General features: G+C 52.0%; 1 protein-coding gene across 1 annotated transcript; it reads right to left on the bottom strand.

Moving 5' to 3' along the window:
* Positions 1-3,724: 3,724 nt before the first annotated feature.
* ACBD3 (acyl-CoA binding domain containing 3) lies at positions 3,725-19,053 on the bottom strand. The gene is made up of 8 exons (XM_084868517.1): positions 18,686-19,053; positions 11,802-11,943; positions 11,039-11,179; positions 10,120-10,278; positions 8,663-8,837; positions 7,926-8,112; positions 5,988-6,272; positions 3,725-5,594 (listed from the first exon to the last, which is right to left on the bottom strand). The coding sequence occupies exons 1-8, from the start codon at positions 18,966-18,968 to the stop codon at positions 5,383-5,385; spliced, it is 1,584 nt and encodes a 527-aa protein (XP_084724643.1). The 5' UTR covers positions 18,969-19,053; the 3' UTR covers positions 3,725-5,382.
* Positions 19,054-20,820: the final 1,767 nt, after the last annotated feature.

Here is a 20,820-nt window from a genome sequence, read left to right as displayed (position 1 = left end):
CCCCGGGCAGGGGCTGCTTTCTCCCGATTCACACCAGTTTGGGGAGTGCCTGCAGCGGCCGGAGTGGGGGGACCTCAGGTAGACAGCCCCCCCCAGACCCCAGGACTCGCTAACACTGCCCAGGGCCCCTCCAGGTCAGGCGGGGTGGCCTCGGGGCAGGTCTTGTCACCTGTGAGCGCTGTCTCCAACACGTACCCCGAATTCAGCCCCGTCTTTCCTGCACCCCGGTTCCAGCCGCTGCTCCCCGGACTGCTGCCGTGGCCTCCCTCTTGCCTCTCCCCTCCCCACAGCTCCCAGCACATCTTTCCTTTTTTTTTTTTTTTTTTTTTTTAAATATATTTTATTGATTTTTAACAGAGAGGAAGAGAGATAGAAAGCTAGAAATGTCGATGAGAGAGAAACATCGGCCAGCTGCCTCTTGCACACCCGCTACCGGGGATGTGCCGGCAACCAAGGTCCATGCCCTTGACAGGAATCGAACCTGGGACCTTTCAGTCCGCAGGCCGACGCTCTACCGCTGAGCCACACCGGCTTCGGCCCAGCACATCTTTCTGAGACGAAGCCAGATGGGGTCAGTCCTCGGTAGAGGCCTTCCCGCCATCGCTCCGCTGCGCCTGCCTAGAACCCACGTCCCTTGGTCCTGCCTTGTCCCTGCTTCTCCGCCCTCGGCCTCATGCTCCGCCAGCTCCCCTCCAGTTCCTGTAATGGGAACGGCCTGTCCACCGGGCAGCATTCCTTCTGTCATCGCACTGGGTTTCTGAGCAGGCCCATAAACTCAGCCACCCCTGGCATCTTCATACTCAGACCACAGGCGCCCCCTGGCGGGGGGGAAGAGAGGCGGCTTTTGCACATGCTGTCCCCTCCCCGAAGGTTCTGGCTCATCACTCAGGCCTCAGGCAAAACCTCCCCATCGAGAAGCCTTTCCTGGTCCCGACCCGCAGCTGAGCGGCCGGCCGGCCTCGGCACACGCCGTGCCCGCCAGCACCGCTTTCAGATCTGGCATGACCTCCTTCTGGCCTCCCGGGCGTTAGCCTGGCCGTGCGGCTCCTGGTCTGACCCGGGGAGAGCGGGCGCTGCAGAGGCCCTGGTCCAGGTGCCCCCTAGCCCTGGGGGGTGTCCGGGGGCAGCCGCGCCCACGGACAGCACCCGGGCTGAGGGCGAGGTGCCCTGTGCCCGCAGCCCCTCCCTGGCAGCGGGCAGGGGGTCTGCTCGGCCCAGCCAGGCCGGAAGGGCCAGCTTATCGCCACACCTCGCCCCTCCCGGTGCCAAAGTCCGCTCACCCGCTTCCGGCTCCCGGGAGACGCCACCCCCCTTAGGGAACCACCTGCTCCGGCTTCACCTTCGGGGGGCGCTGGGCGTGCAGAGGCTGAGCGGCGAGCACTGGCCCCCTGGCTAGTCCGAGAACAGGGTGCAAGCGAAGAAAAACGCCGTGTGTCCCAGTCCTGGGTACATGTTCCCAGGGGTCCGGGGCCAAGCCAGGGGCCTCTCCGTCCCGGATCCGGGGCCCTGATACTGCTGGCTACCTCCCGGATGCCAAAGGCGTTCACACACAACCTCCTTCAGCCTGCCCGGAGGGTGACAAGAGGAAGCCCTAAACCAGGGGCGTCGCCCCTGGCGCAGGGCGGGGAGGGCCCGTAGCTGATAGGAAGGGGCAGCGAGAGCAGGGGTGGGGGGTGGAGGGGCCCAGGAAACCAGAGGGCAGGCTGGAGGCGTGCAGGAGGCAGGCGATCCATGCTTCTTTCTCATGGATGGTTCCACCTTCCCCTCCCTCACCTTTCCTCTCTCTGAAATCAATAAAATCATTAGAAACAAACAAATAAAACCCCCCACAACCAACAAACCCAGAAGCAACCTAAGATGTTCACGAACAGAAAACCGGCCAAAGAGCCGCTCCGCAGGTGACGGCATTTTGAAGAACACGGCAGCCTGGACCTGCCTTCTGAATCCTGTTTACATCTCTGTACCCTGTCATGCGCCCCTGCCCCCAGCTGTGTGTACCTACAACTGGAGATATTTAATCTGGGCAAAGAGTAGAGACTGTTGTGATTGTACAGACAAGCCATCAGAAAAAGATCTTTAAAACGCAGCATGCGCCATCAAACTTGTTTGTATTCGTTCTTTTCAAAAACAGACCGGCAGCCACCATCCACTGGAGGGCTGACCCAGCAGTCACCCGGAAGCTTTGGTTCTGGCCATGAGATGAGTTAACCGCTCCAACTTTATACCCTCGCCCCCCATGCCCGACTGCCCCAGTCCCAATGCCAATGCCAGCCTGGGAAAGCCAGCCACTTGGTTTCCTGGCATGGAGTTAAGTGCCCCAAGGACATCACAACTTACAAGTGGCAGGTCCACTAGTGCTTTCTTCTCCATGACAAGCAGGCCAAGCCAAATAAGCATCAGAAATAGTGACAATACAGTCAAAGGAAGAGTTTTAGAAAGGACAGCAGGCATCTTGGTCTTTTCAGAGCTTCACGAAGGAAGAGGAAGGAGCCTGGGCCCACCTATGCGAGAGGAGCCCATCCATGCGGGTCCCACCCACACTGAGGAGTCGGTAAAGGGACACAGACACGCACGCACACCTTAGGTTGCTGGCGGGAAGGCTGCACTGAGCGGAGGCCGGGCCGGCTGCAGAGCTGGCGTTGGCTGCAGACTGGGGCACCCTGAGCCCCAAGACGTGACTGGCGATTGATCGCTGTGGTTTGAACCGGCGGCTTCCCCGCTGCCCTGATGGGTGGCTCAGCGTCCGCAGTCCTGCTTCTAGCAGGTCCTCTGGTCTGCCTGCAGGGACCCCAGCTCAGCCAACGCCAAGGCCATCTCCTCCTTCTGTCTCCAAATCTCAGGAGAAAAAAAAAAAAAAAAATATCAGCCGAAACCGGTGTGGCTCAGTGGTAGAGCGTCGGCCTGTGGACTGAAGGGTCCCAGGTTCGATTCCGGTCAAGGACATGTACCTTGGTTGCGGGCACATCCCCAGTAGGGGGTGCGCAGGAGGCAGCTGGTCAATGTTTCTCTCTCATCGACATTTCTAGCTCTCTATCCCTCTCTCCTCCTCTCTGTAAAAAAATCAATAAAATATATTAAAAAAAAAAAAAAATCAGGGTCTGAGCCCCCGCGTGCCCGCGGGGTAGGCATGGTCCTCGGTGCCATGCTCCTCGGTGCCAGGCTCAGGAGCTCCTTCTAAAGCGGCCGCTGAGGACCGGCCACCCACAGGTGGGCAGGCGAGGCGTCTCACCGAAGCCAGTGCTCTCCTTCTCACCACCGAGCCTGACATTTTCCATCTGTTTGACTCACGAGGTTAATCCACAGCAAAACTTAAATAACCAGCCAGAAAGAGTGTGCTCGTTCTCTTAACTTTTTAAACCAGAAAAGATCATTTAGAACGTTTCTTCTCGTCCTACCGAGTGATGAGATGCAGAACTGACGCTCCAGAGAGGAACTTACCAACGAAACGTCAACGAGTTACAGATAAACATTTTAATTGATTAAATATATATATATATATTTTTCAAGATCTCTTTGAAATCGCGTTTGACCTGTACTGATCCACAGCCAAAGGCAATATAAAAGTTGAAACCCAAAAGGTCCTGGCACGGACACGTGACGGGAACCGCTGCTACGTACGTGAAGCCACACGCACGGCTCCCGAGAACAACGGCATTTCTAGGAGATGATTCATCTTAACGTGTGCGAGGACAGGTCTGCAATCAAAGGCTGGAAGGAATATATATTAGTGCCTGCTTTTTAAAAGTTTATTTTACATTTTAAATACAGTATTTTCTCGTTAAAAAAACAAAACAAAACACAACAGAACAGCCCGGAAGTGCCTAACCCCGTGGTTCCTAGCCCGTACGTATGTACACGAGAGCGGACGGACGGACGGACAGCGGACAAGTGCGCTAATGTAACAGCGTGGACGTCTGCGAGCTGTAACTGGTCGGAACGGAACACACACAGGGTGAGCACTTCTTAGGAAAAATAATCCAGTTTCCAAACAAAGAGAACAGTCAGGTATGTACAAAACCAGGTATTAAAAAAAACCCCAGAAAGAACGCAGCACGCAAAACCAGCAGCCCCTTCCTGACGTAGTGCACGTGACCACCGCAGGGGACCCTCCCAGGGAGGTGATTGTGATCTGACAGGTAAAAAGACCCAAGAATTTCAGTAACAACATGTAGTAACATTCCATGTGTGTATTGCCGTCGCTGTCGTTTGCTATCTGTACGACCCTTCCTTTTGAAAACAAGAATCTCTACGCTAGTCAATCACGCATATATATTGGAGGCAATTAATTGACCCACGTTTGTTTTCAGTGGAGAACACAAAGGTGTGCCTCTTCCCATCAGTAAAGACATAATACAGGTCAAAGCCGTCAGGAACTGAAGCGTGGGCATATGCACTTGCACTTCTCTAGGAATTCCAAACGGAAGTCGTGGAGGGTTTGTGCCGAAGTAGTAACAAAATAAAAATGGACCATGTCTGGCAGTGATGTCCACATTAGTGCAATGTTATTCTTCATACACTGAATGATATTGAAATGACTTCATGTATTTTTAATTCAGAAGGTGGCAATGTGAGTTTATAAAACGGTTTACGTTAACTACATGCTTGTGTAGAAAACAGTTTCAATCTGAGATGCTCTTATATAAAGCCAAATCAAGACGAAAATGAGTTCCTTTTGGTCTGCCACAGCAGTATAGATACCCAATGAAGAGGACCGCGAGCTGTGGGGAGGTGTCTGAGGTGGTCTATGTGTACTGATACTCTGATCAGCAATCAGGTTTGGACATTCTGCTTTAAGATTATCTTAGAAAATAACTCCCTGTGTGTAACGTAACTCTGAACTGAATAGCTGTTGCCAAAGCAAAAACCAATCTGGGCCATTCACAACCACATCGGATTGAAGCAATTATTTCCTATTATAATCTGTGAGGTCTCAAGTTTTTAAGTTTTAAAAAGGGTGACTTTCCAAGTTGTGTACCTCATGTGGCACACGAACAGAGGATTTCCCGAGAGGGCGCGGTGACTGTGGGTACATCGAGCAGGTAGCAGGGGACGAGCCCAGGGGCTGAGCCCGGGGGCTCCACCTCGGGGTGTTTGCTCTGGAGACTTAGATTTAACCCGCAGCTCACGGAACTTCGGCATCCTCTAGGGACGCAGCTGGCCGGCACCTACCAGCGGGGTAAGTCTGAGGAACCCCTTTGACCCCAAAGTATTAACGCTCAAGAGTCTCCAGGAAGTCCTGATTCTCAAAGAGAGTTCACAGACCATCAGACCACAACCAACGGGCGCACGCCGACTGCAAGGCTCCACGAAAGTCCAAAGGAACTTCCCAACCAAATACCGTCTTCTGCCCAACCCCAGACTCCAGCCTCCGCGGCGCCATCTTTATCTCGTGTAGTAGACTCTGTAGTAGACGGACTTGGACCTCCACAGAGAGTAGGAGTTGTCGAACTTGAGGAGGTAGACTCCTCTCCCTGGGTACTGGTGGCTGCCGGCGTACACCTCCTCGTGGCAGTCCCGCCGGTACACAGGCACAATCTCGTCCAGCACCGGCTTGGTGGCGTTCTTTTTGGCCTTCTCTTCGGAGGTGATGTTTTCTGTGAGAGAGGAGAGAGACAAGTCACGAACAGATCCGGGAAAACCGCTGATTGCCCCGGCTGGTTTGGCTCAGTGAGCAGAGCATCGACATGCGGACTGAAGGGTCCCGGGTTTGATTCTGGCCAAGGGCATACACCTGGGTTGTGGGTTCGATCCCCAGTAGGGAGTGTGCAGGAGGCAGCGGATTGATGCACATTAGCTGTCACACACACAAGGCTGGAAGTCAAATACTACCCAGAAAGCAGAAAACCCTGTTCAGGTACCAGTCCCCACTGGAGCTGCCCTGCCCTCACCACCTTCCCAGCCAAGGTCCCACCGCTGTAGGGAGAGGTCCGCTGTCCCCCTGCCAGCCCGCAACCCGGCAGCTACTGAGTATGGACCAATGGCTCTACCTTCTTCCTCCTCCTCGTCATCGCTGGATTCACTGACATGCACGCTGACGGCCGTGTTCGGCGAGTCTGTCCATTCAAAATACACCCCAAACCCGATGTCGTAACTGTCTGTCGCAAACTCCCAAAAGAGATAGGATCCTTCTTCGTGGGTGGGTACTCGGACCGTGACCACCTCTCCCCGGCCCACCGTGATCACCGAGTCCGCATCCTGCCGGATCTTCTCTTTAAAGTCTTTGATCTGGGGGCGCGTCCACATGGAGGGAGCTGCTATTACTGGAAGAGAGTCTGGAGACAACAGAGATTACAACAGCTACAGGGCGGAGCCTCTGCAGCCGCCCGGCCGCACGCAGGCACCGCGGGCCACACCGTCTACCTGGATGGAGGTCTCCCGTCACTTCCTGGCACCATGGCACGGGCACCCAGAGGTCAGCACACCGCTTCCATAAGACACGTGATCCATCCTCTTACCCGTGATTTCCCCCAACACGCTAATTACATATGGGGATTTAGAAATGACCGTGGGAACTTCCTAGCTGGGCGGGCCTTTATCAGTTTTTAGCCTATCTATAACCAAGAAGAAAGATCTGGACTTAGAAAAGAAGGATCCGAGCTTAGAAATAAATTCACTTTTGAAGGGATGTATCTCAGAATCCTATAAGTTATCCTCAGGGAACTCAGAGAAAGAGAAACTCGGGCCGAAGTGGAACTGCCAGGGTCTCAGTGTTGCTGAGCAGTCTCCGCACACACTGGTTTCCCAGAGTTCATCACATAGCTTTCGACCAAGATTCATTTAAAAACACGGATATACTGTTAATAGGGGAAAAAAAAAAAGGGGTGTGTGTGTAAGCTACAGCATTTCAGTCTGTTCTGACACCATTTCCCGTTACTTATTCTAAAAGACAAGGAAGATCTCAGGACCTGCCATCCTAGATCACGTCGCCGAGTGCTCCTCTCTCCCTCTTACTGGGCTGACGCTCCTCTTGCTTCAGATTTCTCAGCTCAATGGGCCCTTCCCCAGGAAAGTTCCGGTGACCTCTCTGACTGGGCCACGCCCCCATGTCACATGAGCTCAAACTCTAACAAAGCCCTCTCCAGCACAGCGCCCAACCGCCACAATTTACACGTGTGTGTGCGGGCGCCCCAGCCCTGTGCTCCTGGCCCACAGGGAATCTTCAACCAACTGCTGACTGATGGACAAGTTGCCCATAAAGAGCCAGGAGACCTCGAAAGTGCTACGTTATCTTCTGGCTAACATGGCCCTTCTGTCTCAAAAGAGATCCTGGGGTGTACGGGGGCCAGCCTCCTGGACGGCCGCCATCACTTTGCCTCGGGGTGTTCATGCCCTTATGAGGTCACCATCCGAAACCTAGCAGGTGGTCCCCGGGGCCCAGAGATCGCAGGGAAACGTGGTGTCAGTCCCAGAGCCAGGGCCTGAGACCCTGCGGCGCCAGCTCTGCGCACCTCCAGGCACGGACACTCAGCAGCTCCGGAGGCTCCCGGGCAGGGACTGAGACCTGGGCCGCGGCCAACCCGACCTTGCCCATCAGCGAGGGCGCCATTTTGGAAGCAGAGCTTCTAGTCCTGGTCAAGCTTCACAGGATTTGAACCTCAACTCCAACCTCGGGAGGGACCAGGCCCACCACACGCAGCGGACCCACACAAAGTGCGTGAGATGACACGTTTATTCGGATTTTAAGCTGCTGAATTTGGGTGTGACTGGTCACACAGCATCTGATAATCAATATACAGAATGAGAAGAGGTCTGATTGGCCCTCCACACTATTCTCCTACGGGTCACGGGAAGCACAGGTGCAGACTAAGGGACAGTGAAAATGCGTGCAGCGCGTGCAGACATGTGCTTGCTCCCAGGTGCCAGCGAGCCTGGCCTCCCGACCGTGCTTGTCATGGCGTCTGGCTGCGGTCATGTGGATGCGGTACCTTTTGGTCCATTCTCCAGCGCTTCTTCGGCGGCTTCGGGCTCCAGCTCTTTCTCGGAGCTGTCGGGGTGGGTTTTGGCCTGTCCGTTAACTGACGTCATGTCGCTGGGTCCGGCCGCATTCATCTTCGAGGATGTCGGCGAAGGAGCCCCCGCTACTGCTACCTCCTGCTGCTTCTGTAATGCCGCCTGCAGGTCGAGAAGAGCGGAGAGACGCTGACCGGGAAGGCCGATGGAGGAGACACTAGCCCTGGAATGCATTCTGACCGGTGTTTTAACACCACACGTGTCCTCGGGGAGCGCCGTCTCGCCACTGCACTTACACAAAAGCCAAGATGGCCCAGCCAATAGCCTTCAGGGCCGGGTCCTCCCCCTGGAGGCTGCCCAGGCCTATGGCAGCACACTGCCCGACGAGCATCCTTGAACTAATGCCAGTTACCAAGTCCTCCTGGTTCCGGGACCACTACTGGAATCTACGAAGACTCACTGGAATGACACTCGGTCCTCACAATTCCCACACACACCTCGGACAATGTAACAGCGGCCACACTACCTGTTGCTGAGGATTATATTTTCTTTCATAATTGCCAATGGAACATGAAAGTCTCCCTTAATAAAGGTCACCTACAAGTTCCTTTCTCCCTGCGGCCAATGCAAAATTAATTAGCGATGGCTAAAAAAGAACAGGGTTCCAGGGAGACTGGACGCCCCCGAGGCCGCAGGCTGAGCGGTCGCCTACCTGCTGCTGCGCGAGCTGCACCTGGTACAGCTGCTGCATGTACTGCTGGTAGTGCTGCTCCTGCAGCTGGCGGATCAGGATCTGCTGCTGCTCGTAGTTGCCCGGGTACTGCTGGGCGGCGTACTGCTGGAACTGCACGGCGGTCTGCGAGTTCAGAGCCGCCATGATCTGCTGCCTGAAAACATCAAAAAATACACACCGGTCTGGCTAAAATAAAATGCCCTCGTTACTTAGTTTTATAATTTACACCTCTTCAAAACGACTCAGCTAGTGATGTTTACCAATCAGCACATGCCCCAGACCCAGAAGCATTTAAGAAAACAAGCACGCTCTCTATTTTTTTACTTAGGTTTCCAAGGAAAAGCTGGGATGAAGGGAGAGAATAATAATAAGCACATCATCATCATCATCACCAGCACACCTGTTAACGGTTATGTGCCCTTCCTATGTACCAGGCAGAGTTCATGGCCTGTCCCTGGACTGTCCCAGCAGGTCTCAGCACTGCCCCTGGGGGAGGGTTTCCCAGAAGGGGAAATGGAGGCGGCAGTAACTTGCCCGAGGTTACCCTGCTGGCAGGTGCCAGAGCCGGCGCGGGGGACCAGGCAGCCTGGCTCCAGCCTCTGCCCAGCCTCTGCCCATGATGCTGGGAGGACGGACTGTTGTCCCCGGCAGTCAACGGCGGGCCCCACCCAGAGCAGTAGCCATCGTCTCTCTGCAAAGCGGGGGCGGCCCTGGCTGACCGGAGTTTTCCTGAGGAATGACTCAGCACCAATGAGGAGCAATCCGGGGCTCCCGGGTCCTTTGGTTTAAGCCATGCGCCCCGCCACCTGCAGGACCCTGGCCTTCTTCCCGGCGCCCTGTGGGGGTCAGTCCTGCCTCCTGTGCCCGGCGCTCCCTTCTGAGACAGCCTCGCCCCCAGCCCTTACTCAGAACGGCTCAGCTCCCCGCCCGGTGCCGGAGGACACTGGGCAGAGACTAAAACAGCCCCATTCCCTGGCCCGGGAATCCGAAACTGGGTCTCTCAGGTTCCGCCAGCCTCTCTCTAGCAGAGGCACGAAAACAAAACCACCTAAATCCAGGCTGGCCTGGCCTGTGGTGCCAAAGCAGACAGCGACGGTTTGCAGAGAACAGGAAGGCTGGGGAAGAGACACCAACGACGAGAGATCACGCGGACTCAGGGGCAGGGAGCACCAGGAGCACGCGAGCAACCTCTGCTCCTCAGCCCTGGGCCCGGAGTGAATCCCGAGCCCTTTCAGCCTCTTCACTCCTCTGGCAGCCGAATGCCGCTTACGACGAGGCCCTCTCTGGCGACACATCACCGGCGTTAACGCTAAGCAGCTAACGCTGGTCCAGCGCCCAGCCGCGAGTCAGAACGACCCCAGGCACTCTGGCAGACGGTCCGGCCACACAGCGACCGTCCGTTTCCCTCCCTCCCCCGGAGCGCTCAGCCAGCCTACTTCTGCTGCTCCAGCCGCAGCCTCTCCTCCTCCAGCCGCCGCCTGTCTTCGTCCTCCCTCCTGAGCCTCTCCTCCTCTTCTTTCCGGCGTTTCTCTTCCTCCTTCTGCAGCCGTTCTCTTTCCTCCTCTTCTCGCCGCCTGCGCTCCTCCTCCTCCTTCCTACCAAGTGCAGGAGACAGAGAATGAGTCCTCGACAAAAACCCCCTGTTTAAAGCAACTTCAGACTTCATTTCACCGTGAACACGGACAGAACCTTTTCAGAAAGCCACACACACCAAGATCCGAAATGCATACACTTAACATGCAGAATCAACCACACAACACACACGATCTCGGCGAGAATAATTACCGCTGAGCAGCAATAGGAAAAGGCATCATCATTAAGATAGTACTCAAATCATTACCCACGCCCTGAGGCTCCCCTCTAATATATGCTCACAGCACCACCAGCCTTCCCTGCAGACTACTCCTGTAACCGCAATTAAAGTTGTGTGACAGATCCAGCACTGCATCCACCTGCCTGACCCACGAGGGAACAGGCTGCCTAAGGGCAGAGACAGCCTCGCTCACACCGCTATGCTCTCGGGGCTTAGCCTGGGCTGGAAAGAGCAAGCAGCCAACACATTTTACATGCGGCGTACGAATGTTCTAGAAACAAGGGAGAGAGCCGCAGAGGTGTGTCAGACCAGAGGCTCAGGAGGAGTGGGTGGCTGAGTTTATGGGCCTGCTCAGAAACCCGGTGTAATGACAGAAGGACTGCTGCCCGGTGGACAGGCCGTTCCCATTACAGGTACAGCCAGACGGGCAGAGGCCCCGCACGCAGGAACGTCTGCCCACACCAGGAAGCCTGCCACCTGCCCTCAGTGCAGCCAGACGCAGCCGGACACCTGAGCTAGAACACTCCGCGCGCCCAGCTCACCTCTTCTTCTCTTGCTCTTCCTTCTCGATCCTGTGGGAGGTGACGTACGTGGAGAAGAGGTGGCAGCACAGGTTCAGGAGCTTGACAAACTCCACCATGGCGTCCTCTTTGGACATGTTCCCCAGCGCCGCCCACTCTCTCCTGGAAGGAATAACGGGAAAGTCACCTCCTCTTGTTGAGAGGATGAGAACTCCATGGAACGGGACTTTAAACATGAACAATTCTCAATCATAACGAAAACGAAGAATAATTCTGTTATACACAAAAGGTGCAAAACTTCCAGATTCAACAAGCATGTACTGATTTACTACATTACAATCCAAACTTACTTTTTAAACTACAACTTAACTGCGCTGTTGATCATTTCTGTAACGAGCAAAAGCGTATCTGAGTTTTACTTATATTTTAGCCTTAACTGAACAGGCAATGTATTCCTTTTTGTCACAGCTCGCTATATGTTCCGATAAGGAAATCAATTACTACATATTTTCAATGGCAGCTTTTATCATTATTCGGAAGAATCAAACGAAGCTGTACTTGTCTTATGTTCATAATCAGATGAGTAAGCTTCTTCCACAATATTTAGCCATAAACACCTCCAAGCCAAAAAGAGGTAAACATCTGAAGACTCCAGAAGCTGCAAGCAAAAATGTTGGTTTCAGTGCTAAGCTAGTGAACCAGCTATTTACATCTTAACCAGTTCACTGTGCGCCGTTTTCAACACCATTCTCGTTAAATTAGTTATACAACGGAACACCGTTACCTCCTGTCGTTCCCCAGCACGTCAAAGAATCCGACCTCAGGACAAGTGTCTGGATTGTATGGGCCCAAAAGAACCTGCTTATGCAGTGCCACAAGCTTCAGCTTTTCTTCATAAGTTGGATGAAATGCTTTGCCATCTTTTTCTGTAAGAAAAAAGAAAACGCACAAAGAAAATAATTAGCACTGGAAAAATACACAATTTTCAGCTGTATGCTGAAGTGTTGCTATAGGTATGTCCCAAGTGCCTATGATAGATAGAAACACTATTATAGTGAGGCTTTTTTCAAATACTAAATTTTAACAACCTTTATGCAGAATTTTAAAAAAATGAAGCCAAGTACCAATATTTATGTTAAAGCTACTCCAGAGAAACCAGTCTGTTAAGCTATAGTCAGGCACACAGATATAAGTGTACTACTGACATCTTTTATAAATATTAAAGTCGTTCAACAATCATTCTTTAAAAGGTTTAAAAATAATTTTGTATCAGTCATTTTCAATATGACCATACATGTACTTTGAAAGGCTATATTCAACCGTTTGTAGCCCACTGATGCAATATGATGTGGTAGGAGACAGCCTAGATTTAAATCTCGTCTCAGACACTTCTTAGGTGTAGGATGTTTAACCTCTCTGACTCAACAATAAAGTAAGGGGTCCAATGCAACTTCAGAGGTAATAGATATTATTATTATTAAGAGTAATAACTAGCCCTGGCCGGGTAGTTCAGTTGGTTAGAGCATTGTCCTGATACACCAAGAGTAATAACTATTTTTTAAAATATATTTTATTGATTTTTCACAGAGAGGAAGGAAGAGGGATAGAGAGTTAGAAACATCGATGAGAGAGAAACATCGATCAGCTGCCTCCTGCATACTCCCTACTGGGGATGAGCCCACAACCAAGGTACATGCCCTTGACCGGAATTGAACCTGGGACCTTTCAGTCCGCAGGCCGACGCTCTATCCACTGAGCCAAACCGGTTTTGGCAAGAGTAATAACTATTTGATCCTCTTCCTTCCTTTATAAACCTGACCTTTGTAAATTGCTTTGGTTCCACTTGGTAAAAAGGTCAAATGAGTTAATATGCTAAATTTCAATAGTCTATTCATAAGGCCAGTAAACTAGGTCAGTGGGATAGGGAAACTGAGACAGATTGCTGAGCAAATCGGCAGAGCAATTGACAGCCAGATACAGGGGCCACCTGCCCAGAGCCTGGCTGTATTTCACCACTAGGACGAAAGAAAAGCAGCGACACCCTGCGGGCAATGCCAGGACCAACTGCAATACCCAAGGCCCCTGCCCTACACTGACCAATCAGAGGAGCCCACACCCTGAAAGAACAGGCCTGGAAACTGATGAGGATTCTGCGGTCCAGGAACCGGAAGACTTTATGACAAGTGGTAGGCATAATAATAGCCCTCCCCACCCCCATCCCCGGATGTCTACACCCCAATCCCAACTCCGTGGATCTGTTTGATTACATGAAAATGGGGAATTAAGGTGGCCATTAACTGCCTGACCCTGGACTCTCCCGCCTTGGCCCAATGTAATCACAAGGTCCTCATCCATGGAAGGAGAGAAGGAAGGGCCTGAGGGAGGAGAGCTAAGCTGTTACCCATCTTACTTCCCTCACAGAGGCCAGAGGGACCAGGCAACAGCTGCTTTCCCAGCGCCTCAAGGAGCACAGCTCTGCCCACCGCCCCCCTTTAACCAGTGAGACCTATTTTGAACTTCTGACACCAAAACTCTAAGTCAGGAGTTATTGTTTTATGACACGAATTTTCGGTAATTTGTGACAGGAAACCAATACAATACACAAAACACGTTTTCCCAAGCAATTAAAACTAGAAATGGCTTCTAGATCGTGTTCCTATTAATTCATAAGTACTTGACTTTACAGTTCTAATAAGACAGCGTAAGTAACTTGATAGCAGCTTTATAATCATTGTTACCAAGCCCTAAGGTCTGAAAGATTAAAATTAAGTCCCTTCCACCTGAAATTAATCAGACACAAGGTTATTAGTCTCACACCTCATTTACAAGAAATCATATTTTCCCTTCTGTCTGGAGATAAAGGTAGAGGATGTAACAAATTATTTCAATGCCCTGTCTAGCTTCTACTTGATGAAATGAAAGCCATAAAATATATGGGTTGGGAGGGAAATTAAAGACAGGTGACTGAATTGCACAACCAAAGCTCAAATCTGCCCTACATACCTACCTTAATTTGTTACTATCTATGCGGTATAAAAAAAGATGTAGATTGTAACATCAATAACCTAAAATGCTAGGGAGAGATAAAAGTGTGGAGTTTCTGTCTGCTGTGGAAGTTATGTGCTTAGACTAGAACTATAAACTATTTTATACAAGCCTCATGGTAACCACAAAGGAAAAACCTGTGGTAGATGCACGAAAGCAATCAAAGCGTATCCACCCGGTAATTACTAACCCGTGCTAGAACGCTTCCTCCTGGTAGTGATTCACTGTCCCAAAGCAGTCTATCCCGTCACTGGATAGCTGCGATTTTCACTTCTTTATTCCCTAATCCTCAGCATTAAATAAAACCCATCTAACAGAACAGACCTCAGAAAAGCCACAAAAGCCCTGGCCATGTGGCTCAGTGGTTGGAACCTTGTCTGGTACACCGAAAGGTTGTGGGTTCAATTCTCGGTCAGGGCATATACCTAGGTTGTGGGTTCTGCAGTCAATGGCTAAACAGCAGCTCTTCCTAGAATGGCTTGATTCCCAGTCAGGGCACATGCCTGGGCTGTGGGCTTGATCCCTAGTAGGGGGTGTGCAGGGGGCAGCCGATCCATGATTCTCTCCCATTACTGATGTGTCTCTCCCTTCCTCTGAAATCAATAAAAGTATACTAAAAAAAGAGTCACCTTTTGAGGTGAGGGACGCGCATTATTTAGAAAATAAAGAGGCAGAAGCATTTCATTTCCTTTCCTATTTGAACTGTACCCCAAACCAAATAGTACACGAGGAAAAGTATTACAGTGAAGGAAAGACAATTCGAATATCATCATTTTCCAACCCCTAATGAATTAAAACACATCCATTTTCAATTTATACGAGTGAACAACAATCATTAGGTTAGCTGAATGCAGACTTCCTGAAAAGCCTACTAGTATATTAATAGGAATAGACTATTAACACCAGTATTTTTTTTTTTTAACACCAGTATTTTTGATGGGCACATGTACTTCAGTCCTTCGGAGCGGATTCCCGCCACTACAATCAACATTTCAAACCTGACAGCAGTTAGTTACGTAGGAATGCAGAGCAGATGCTCTCCTCACACTTGACTTTTCCAGCTATCTGAAGCCAATCTCCAGAAAGTGAGTGTGTCCACACTTTTAGTGAACATCTGCTCAGTAACTGGTGGCACTGATTGCTCTGGAATTTTAAATCAATGCCACCTCCTACCAGCTTAATGCAATGAGGTCAATGAAGTGTACAGAAGGAAACACTCACCCCTAAGAACTCTGGAAACCAAATACAACTCCCCAAGTTAGCGCTATCCAAAAAGGACGAATGCTACAATGAAGCCAGCCGGTCTAGTAGGTAACCAGCTCATCTTGCTAACCTAGAACCGGGCAGCTTGGTTCCTCCGTGGAAAACGGTCACCGAGCCTCCTGCGGACTAACGAAAAGCTCTTTGCAATGCATTCCAACCGGTCCTCAGACTGACAGCTTACCTTCCCGCTCTCCGCTCTCTCCATCCCACCGCTTCCTACGGCCACTGCCCGGACACTCAGGCCGCCCCCCCCCCCCCCCCCCCCAGCTCTGGAATGGCATTTGCTCCCCGATCCCCACAGGCGCTGCAGTTGTCCTGGGTCTTGAACTCCTCCTTTGGCCTCTGCATTCCTCACGGCCAAGGGGAATGGGCTATTCATCTACAGCGGTCACCTAACACCAACCTCTGTCCGAGAGGGGGCCCCGCGGACTACACTGAGATGGAGAAATGCTAACTTGCATATATCTGCACTTTTAAAAAAATATATATATTTTATTGATTTTTTTACAGAGAGGAAGAGAGAGGGATAGAGAGTTAGAAACATCGATGAGAGAGAATCACCGATCAGCATCCTATCCTGATGGCTTCTTCATTGCTAACTACCCTGTTTCCCCGAAAATAAGACAGTGCCTTATATTAATTTTTTTCTCCCAAAGGTGTGCTAGGTCTTATTTTCAGGGGGTGTCTTATCTTTCCATGCGCTAGGTCTTATTTTCGGGGAAACACGGTAGGTAATGCTTCAGGCAGAAGGGAGTTTTGATTGCTAGCTGCTAGTCTCCTTCTAGTAAGTACTGGGTACTGCATTGAAAGCCTAACTCAGGGAGTGAACCATTCCTGTCAGGGTAGGCCTTTCCCTAAGGTGACTGATAACTAGGGCCGCAAATGATAGGTTCCCCTCGGAGTCCTACTACTCGGCAAAGTAACCTTAGGTTTAGACCACTAAATCTTAAATCCGAGACAGCAAAGCCAGCTCCCTCTATATAAATGATGGAAACGGAGTCTAGAAAGTTAACAGTCTAGGAATTTACACAGCAAATGAACCCAAGGCTTCCTGACTCCAAAGCAATGCTGTTTACTGCACAGTGCACAGTTTTAATCTTTCAAAGACGATATTACTACCACTCTCAAATTAAGACAGGCTCAGTCAAAGTGGCGAAAGCTAGGATTAGAAGTTGGTTCTTTTCTATTCTTACACACTTCCGCTACAATATACTTTAACCCAGTGGTCGGCAAACTCATCAGTCCACAGAGCCAAATATCAACAGGACAACGATGGACATTTCTTTGGAGAGCCACATTTTTTAAACTTCCAACTTCTTCTAACGCCACTTCTTCAACATAGACTCGCCCAGGCCGTGGTGTTTTGTGGGAGAGCCGCACTTTGCCGACCACTGTTTTAACCTTACTGAATCTGGAAAATTACATTCCACGAATAAAAACTTAAGGTAAGATGTAGTTACTAATAACTGTAATGAAACCATCGGAATTTCATAGTATATGTGAGAATATACTATGAAATTCTAATAAACTCTACATTCATGGGCCAAGAGATAAAAAATCCAAGGCCTGATTCATTGTGCAAACGATGACGAGTATTTCAAGGGTAAACTTCTTAACAAAAAGTGCAATGCGTGTGGAACGATCAACTGTTCTGGAAAAATTTACGAGAGAGAGAGACAGAGACTTTCATTAGTTTGCACAATTAAAACAGTTTTGAGAAAAAGCCAGTAACTTTTGCATGCATGCACCATTACACCGAGCTAGAAGCTGAGTGAAACATGTACTCCAGAAGGTACCCCCTCGGCGAAAGGGTTCCAGTACGCTGCTCTGGAATGAGTGGGGAACCTAGCAACCACTTTTTAAAAAAATATATATTTTATTGATTTTTTTTACAGAGAGGAAGGGAGAGGGATAGAGAGCTAGAAATGTCGATGAGAGAGAAACATCGACCAGCTGCCTCTTGCACACCCCCTACCGGGGATGTGCCCGCAACCAAGGTACATGCCCTTGACCGGAATCGAACCTGGGACCCTTCAGTCCGCAGGCCGACGCTCTATCCACTGAGCCAAACCGGTTTCGGCCCTAGCAACCACTTTTCAAGCTTCGTTTGCTGATAACTCTCCGTGCCCACGAGATAGTCGAACAATCTCGAAATCAGACTAACGGGCTTCCCATCCGTTTTTCCCACTGACAAGCTCATGTGACTGGCATCACCACCGTTTGACTCAGTGAATCACCCGATGAACACACACACACACACACACACACACAACCCCACACAAACCCACACACCACAATCTCGCTCCAAGACGAGACATTTCACAATTCTGCGAGAAGCACGGGGTGGGGTGGGGTGCGGAGGGGAGGGGAGGGCCCCTTTCAACCTAACTCTGAGAATCCACTTTGGCACCCTGCTTTAAGGGGTGACATTTTAACCTTCTAGAAGTTCCCAGGGCAGAGCGAGCATCCTCTTGGGAGCCTGACCCGCCAGAGGAGGGGACCTGCTGGCTGAACGCCTCCCTCCTCTCGGCCACACCGATGATCAAATGCCAGGAGATCGAATCCTGCCGGAGCGTGTGGTCCCCCCCTGGGGGGAAGGGGGTGCGGCACCCAATGGAGGGCCGCCTTCCACTCCCGGAGAAGGGTGCAGGGGAGAAGGGTGCAGATCGGTGGGGTGTGACGTGCCACGCCACAGAGACAGAAGAAGAAATGCCACGGTACGCCGAAACCGGTGTGGCTCTGTGGATAGAGCGTCGGCCTGCGGACTGAAAGGTCCCAGGTTCGGTTCCCGTCAAGGGCATGTGCCTTGGTTGCGGGCACATCCCCAGTAGGGGGTGTGCAAGAGGCAGCTGATCGATGATTCTCTCTCATCCATGTTTCTAACTCTCTCTTCCTCTCTGTAAAAAAATCAATAAAATATATTTTAAAAAAAGTTCATGCACTCTTTATATATAAAAAAAGAAATGCGGCGGTAAAACAGAAAACAACACTAACAATAGAAATAACAATAATAACAATAATAATAATAAATAAATGAATTCCAGGACGGGATCCTCTGGGACAGAGCGGGCTCATGCTTCCCTCCCAGCTCCCGGAAACCCGAGAAGCTAAATAAATTAATAATGATAATAATAATAATAATAATAATAATAAATAAGTGAATTCCAGGACGGGATCCTTTGGGAGAGAGGATCATGCTTCCCTCCCAGCTCCCGGAAACCCGAGAAGCTAAATAAACCGGGGGACATGCCCGGTCACCGGGGGGAGGCGGCCCTCGGACAGCGAACCCGGGGTGACCCAGCGGCCCCGCGGGGAGGGACGAAGTTCGGGAGCCCCAAGGACGGAGCCCCGCTGGCTCACCTTTGAAGAAGCGCAGCGCCAGGCCGTACAGCTCCTCCAGCCCGAAGCCCCAGCGCTGCTCCAGGCGCCGCGCCTCCTCCGCCGCGCCCCCCGCCGCCGCCCCGGGCTCCGGCTGCCGCCCCGCGGCGCTCGGGCTCTGACCGGCCCCGGGCGGCGAGGGCGGCGGCCGTGGTGGCGGCAGCAGCGGGGCGCCCTCCGCGCCGGGCCGCTCCTCCGGGTCGGGGCTCAGCGTCAGGCCGTCCACCGACACCTCCAGGCGCTCCGCGCTCAGCACCGCCGCCATCTCCGGGCTGCTGCGCCTCCTCGGCGGGGACAGGCGGCGGCCACGTATCGACTTCCTGCTGACCTCTCACCCCGGCTGGCAGACACCGGAACTTCCGGTGCCGAGCCGGCTCCGGAGAAAGGGGCGGAAGTCCCGAGGCCCCGCCCCTCAGGCCCCGCCCCTCAAGCCTCCGCCGCCACGCGCCACGCCCCCCCTCAGGCCCGGAGGGCCGGTGCGGAACAGGGTCCCGGGTGCCCGGCCCGCCCTCCCGGCCCGGTTCCTCCCGGAGGTGGGGCTGCGCCCTCCGTGGCGCCACCGGAATGGCGGTCCCGGGTCTGCGGGGCGGGTCTGCGGGCGGGGCCTGCTGTCTGTGCGGGGCGGAGACTGTAGAGCAGCTGATCAATCTCTCCCTCTCTCCCTATAAATCAATATATATTTTAAATATATTTTATTGATTTTTTTTTTTTACAGAGAGAAAGGGAGAGGGATAGAGAGTTAGAAACATCGATCAGCCAAAACCGGTGTGGCTCAGTGGATAGAGCGTCAGCCTGCCGACTGAAGGGTCCCAGGTTCCATTCCGGTCAAGGGCGTGTGCCTTGGTTGCGGGCACATCTCCAGTAGGGGGTGTGCAAGAGGCAGCTGGTCAATATTTCTCTCTCATTGATGTTTCTAACTCTCTATCCCTCTCTCTTCCTCTCTGTGAAAAATCAATAAAATATATAAAAAAAAAAAGAAAAGAAAGGAAACATCGATCAGCTGCCTCCTGCACACCTCCTACTGGGGATGTACCTGCAACCAAGGTACATGCCCTTGACCAGAATCGAACCTGGGACCCTTCAGTCCGCAGGCTGACGCTCTATCCACTGAGCCAAACCAGTTAGGGCAATATATATATATATTTTAAATGTGTGTATTTGCAAGTAATGATCTTCTGGATCCTGTCCAGAAGAAGTAAACTCAAGAAGGGGTCCAACTGGAACCCAGGAGGGTGCCCCCCAGGTAACGGATTCTGGGGAAGCGCCGACTGGAACACAGCTGGTCAAAGCGCCCACAGACCCCAGCTGCCACCGTGCCCGCCAGCCAGGCATCCCCTCAAGCACTCCCTGGAGCTCCTCCCTTCTCTCAGGCACCTCCTCTTCCTCTCATGGTGGAGAGATGGCATCCAGGCCGCTCCTGGCCCGTTTCCGCAGGCGCCAGCTGCCCACCCGATGATGCTGGGCTGGAGTCGGGACACATAGCTCATCTCAAGGTTTCTGCTGGCCTTTGTGTCCCCTTTCCTCCTATCTCCATGTCCTCCTTCCCATCACATCCTGGCTAACACAGGGAGGGGAAATTCAGCTCCAGATCTTTCTCCTTCTGCCAGGCAGCCGCTGTAACCACACAGGCTGGCTAGAGCCCTGATACAGAATTGTGCTCAAGGTCCTTCCTGGCCACAGACCCCAACCACCACTGTGCCCTTCCCAGCGGGCTGAAGGAGGGAGGGAGAATGTACCTGCAGGTCTCTCCTCGCCCATTGACTCATGACCCCCTCAAAGGTGTGTGCAAAGGAGATAAATATTGGTCTCCAGTTCTCTCCTCACCCCTGAGCCAAACACCCACTCTGCTCCCCATCCCCCCTACTGGTCTCAAGGCAGAATGGAGATTTTGCCCAAGGGGCCATGCTGCCTCTTACCATACACGTATACTAAGGCAAATCATGAACCAGAGGTCATCATGATAGGGAATGATGTCTTGGTTTCATTAAAATAAAGGTCCTAATAGCAGGACGATCTATACCCAGAGTGTATTGGGCACATGACGGGAGACCTCAGTGGGTATGGGCTCCGTGCCCATCGGTCAGGGAGGGGTTGGGCAGGGGTCTCTCTGCCTCTGC

This window comes from Pipistrellus hanaki, assembly GCF_964339955.1.
Source record: "Pipistrellus hanaki genome assembly, chromosome: 20".
NCBI lineage: Eukaryota > Metazoa > Chordata > Mammalia > Chiroptera > Vespertilionidae > Pipistrellus > Pipistrellus hanaki.
This window is presented reverse-complemented; position numbering and strand designations above follow the sequence as displayed.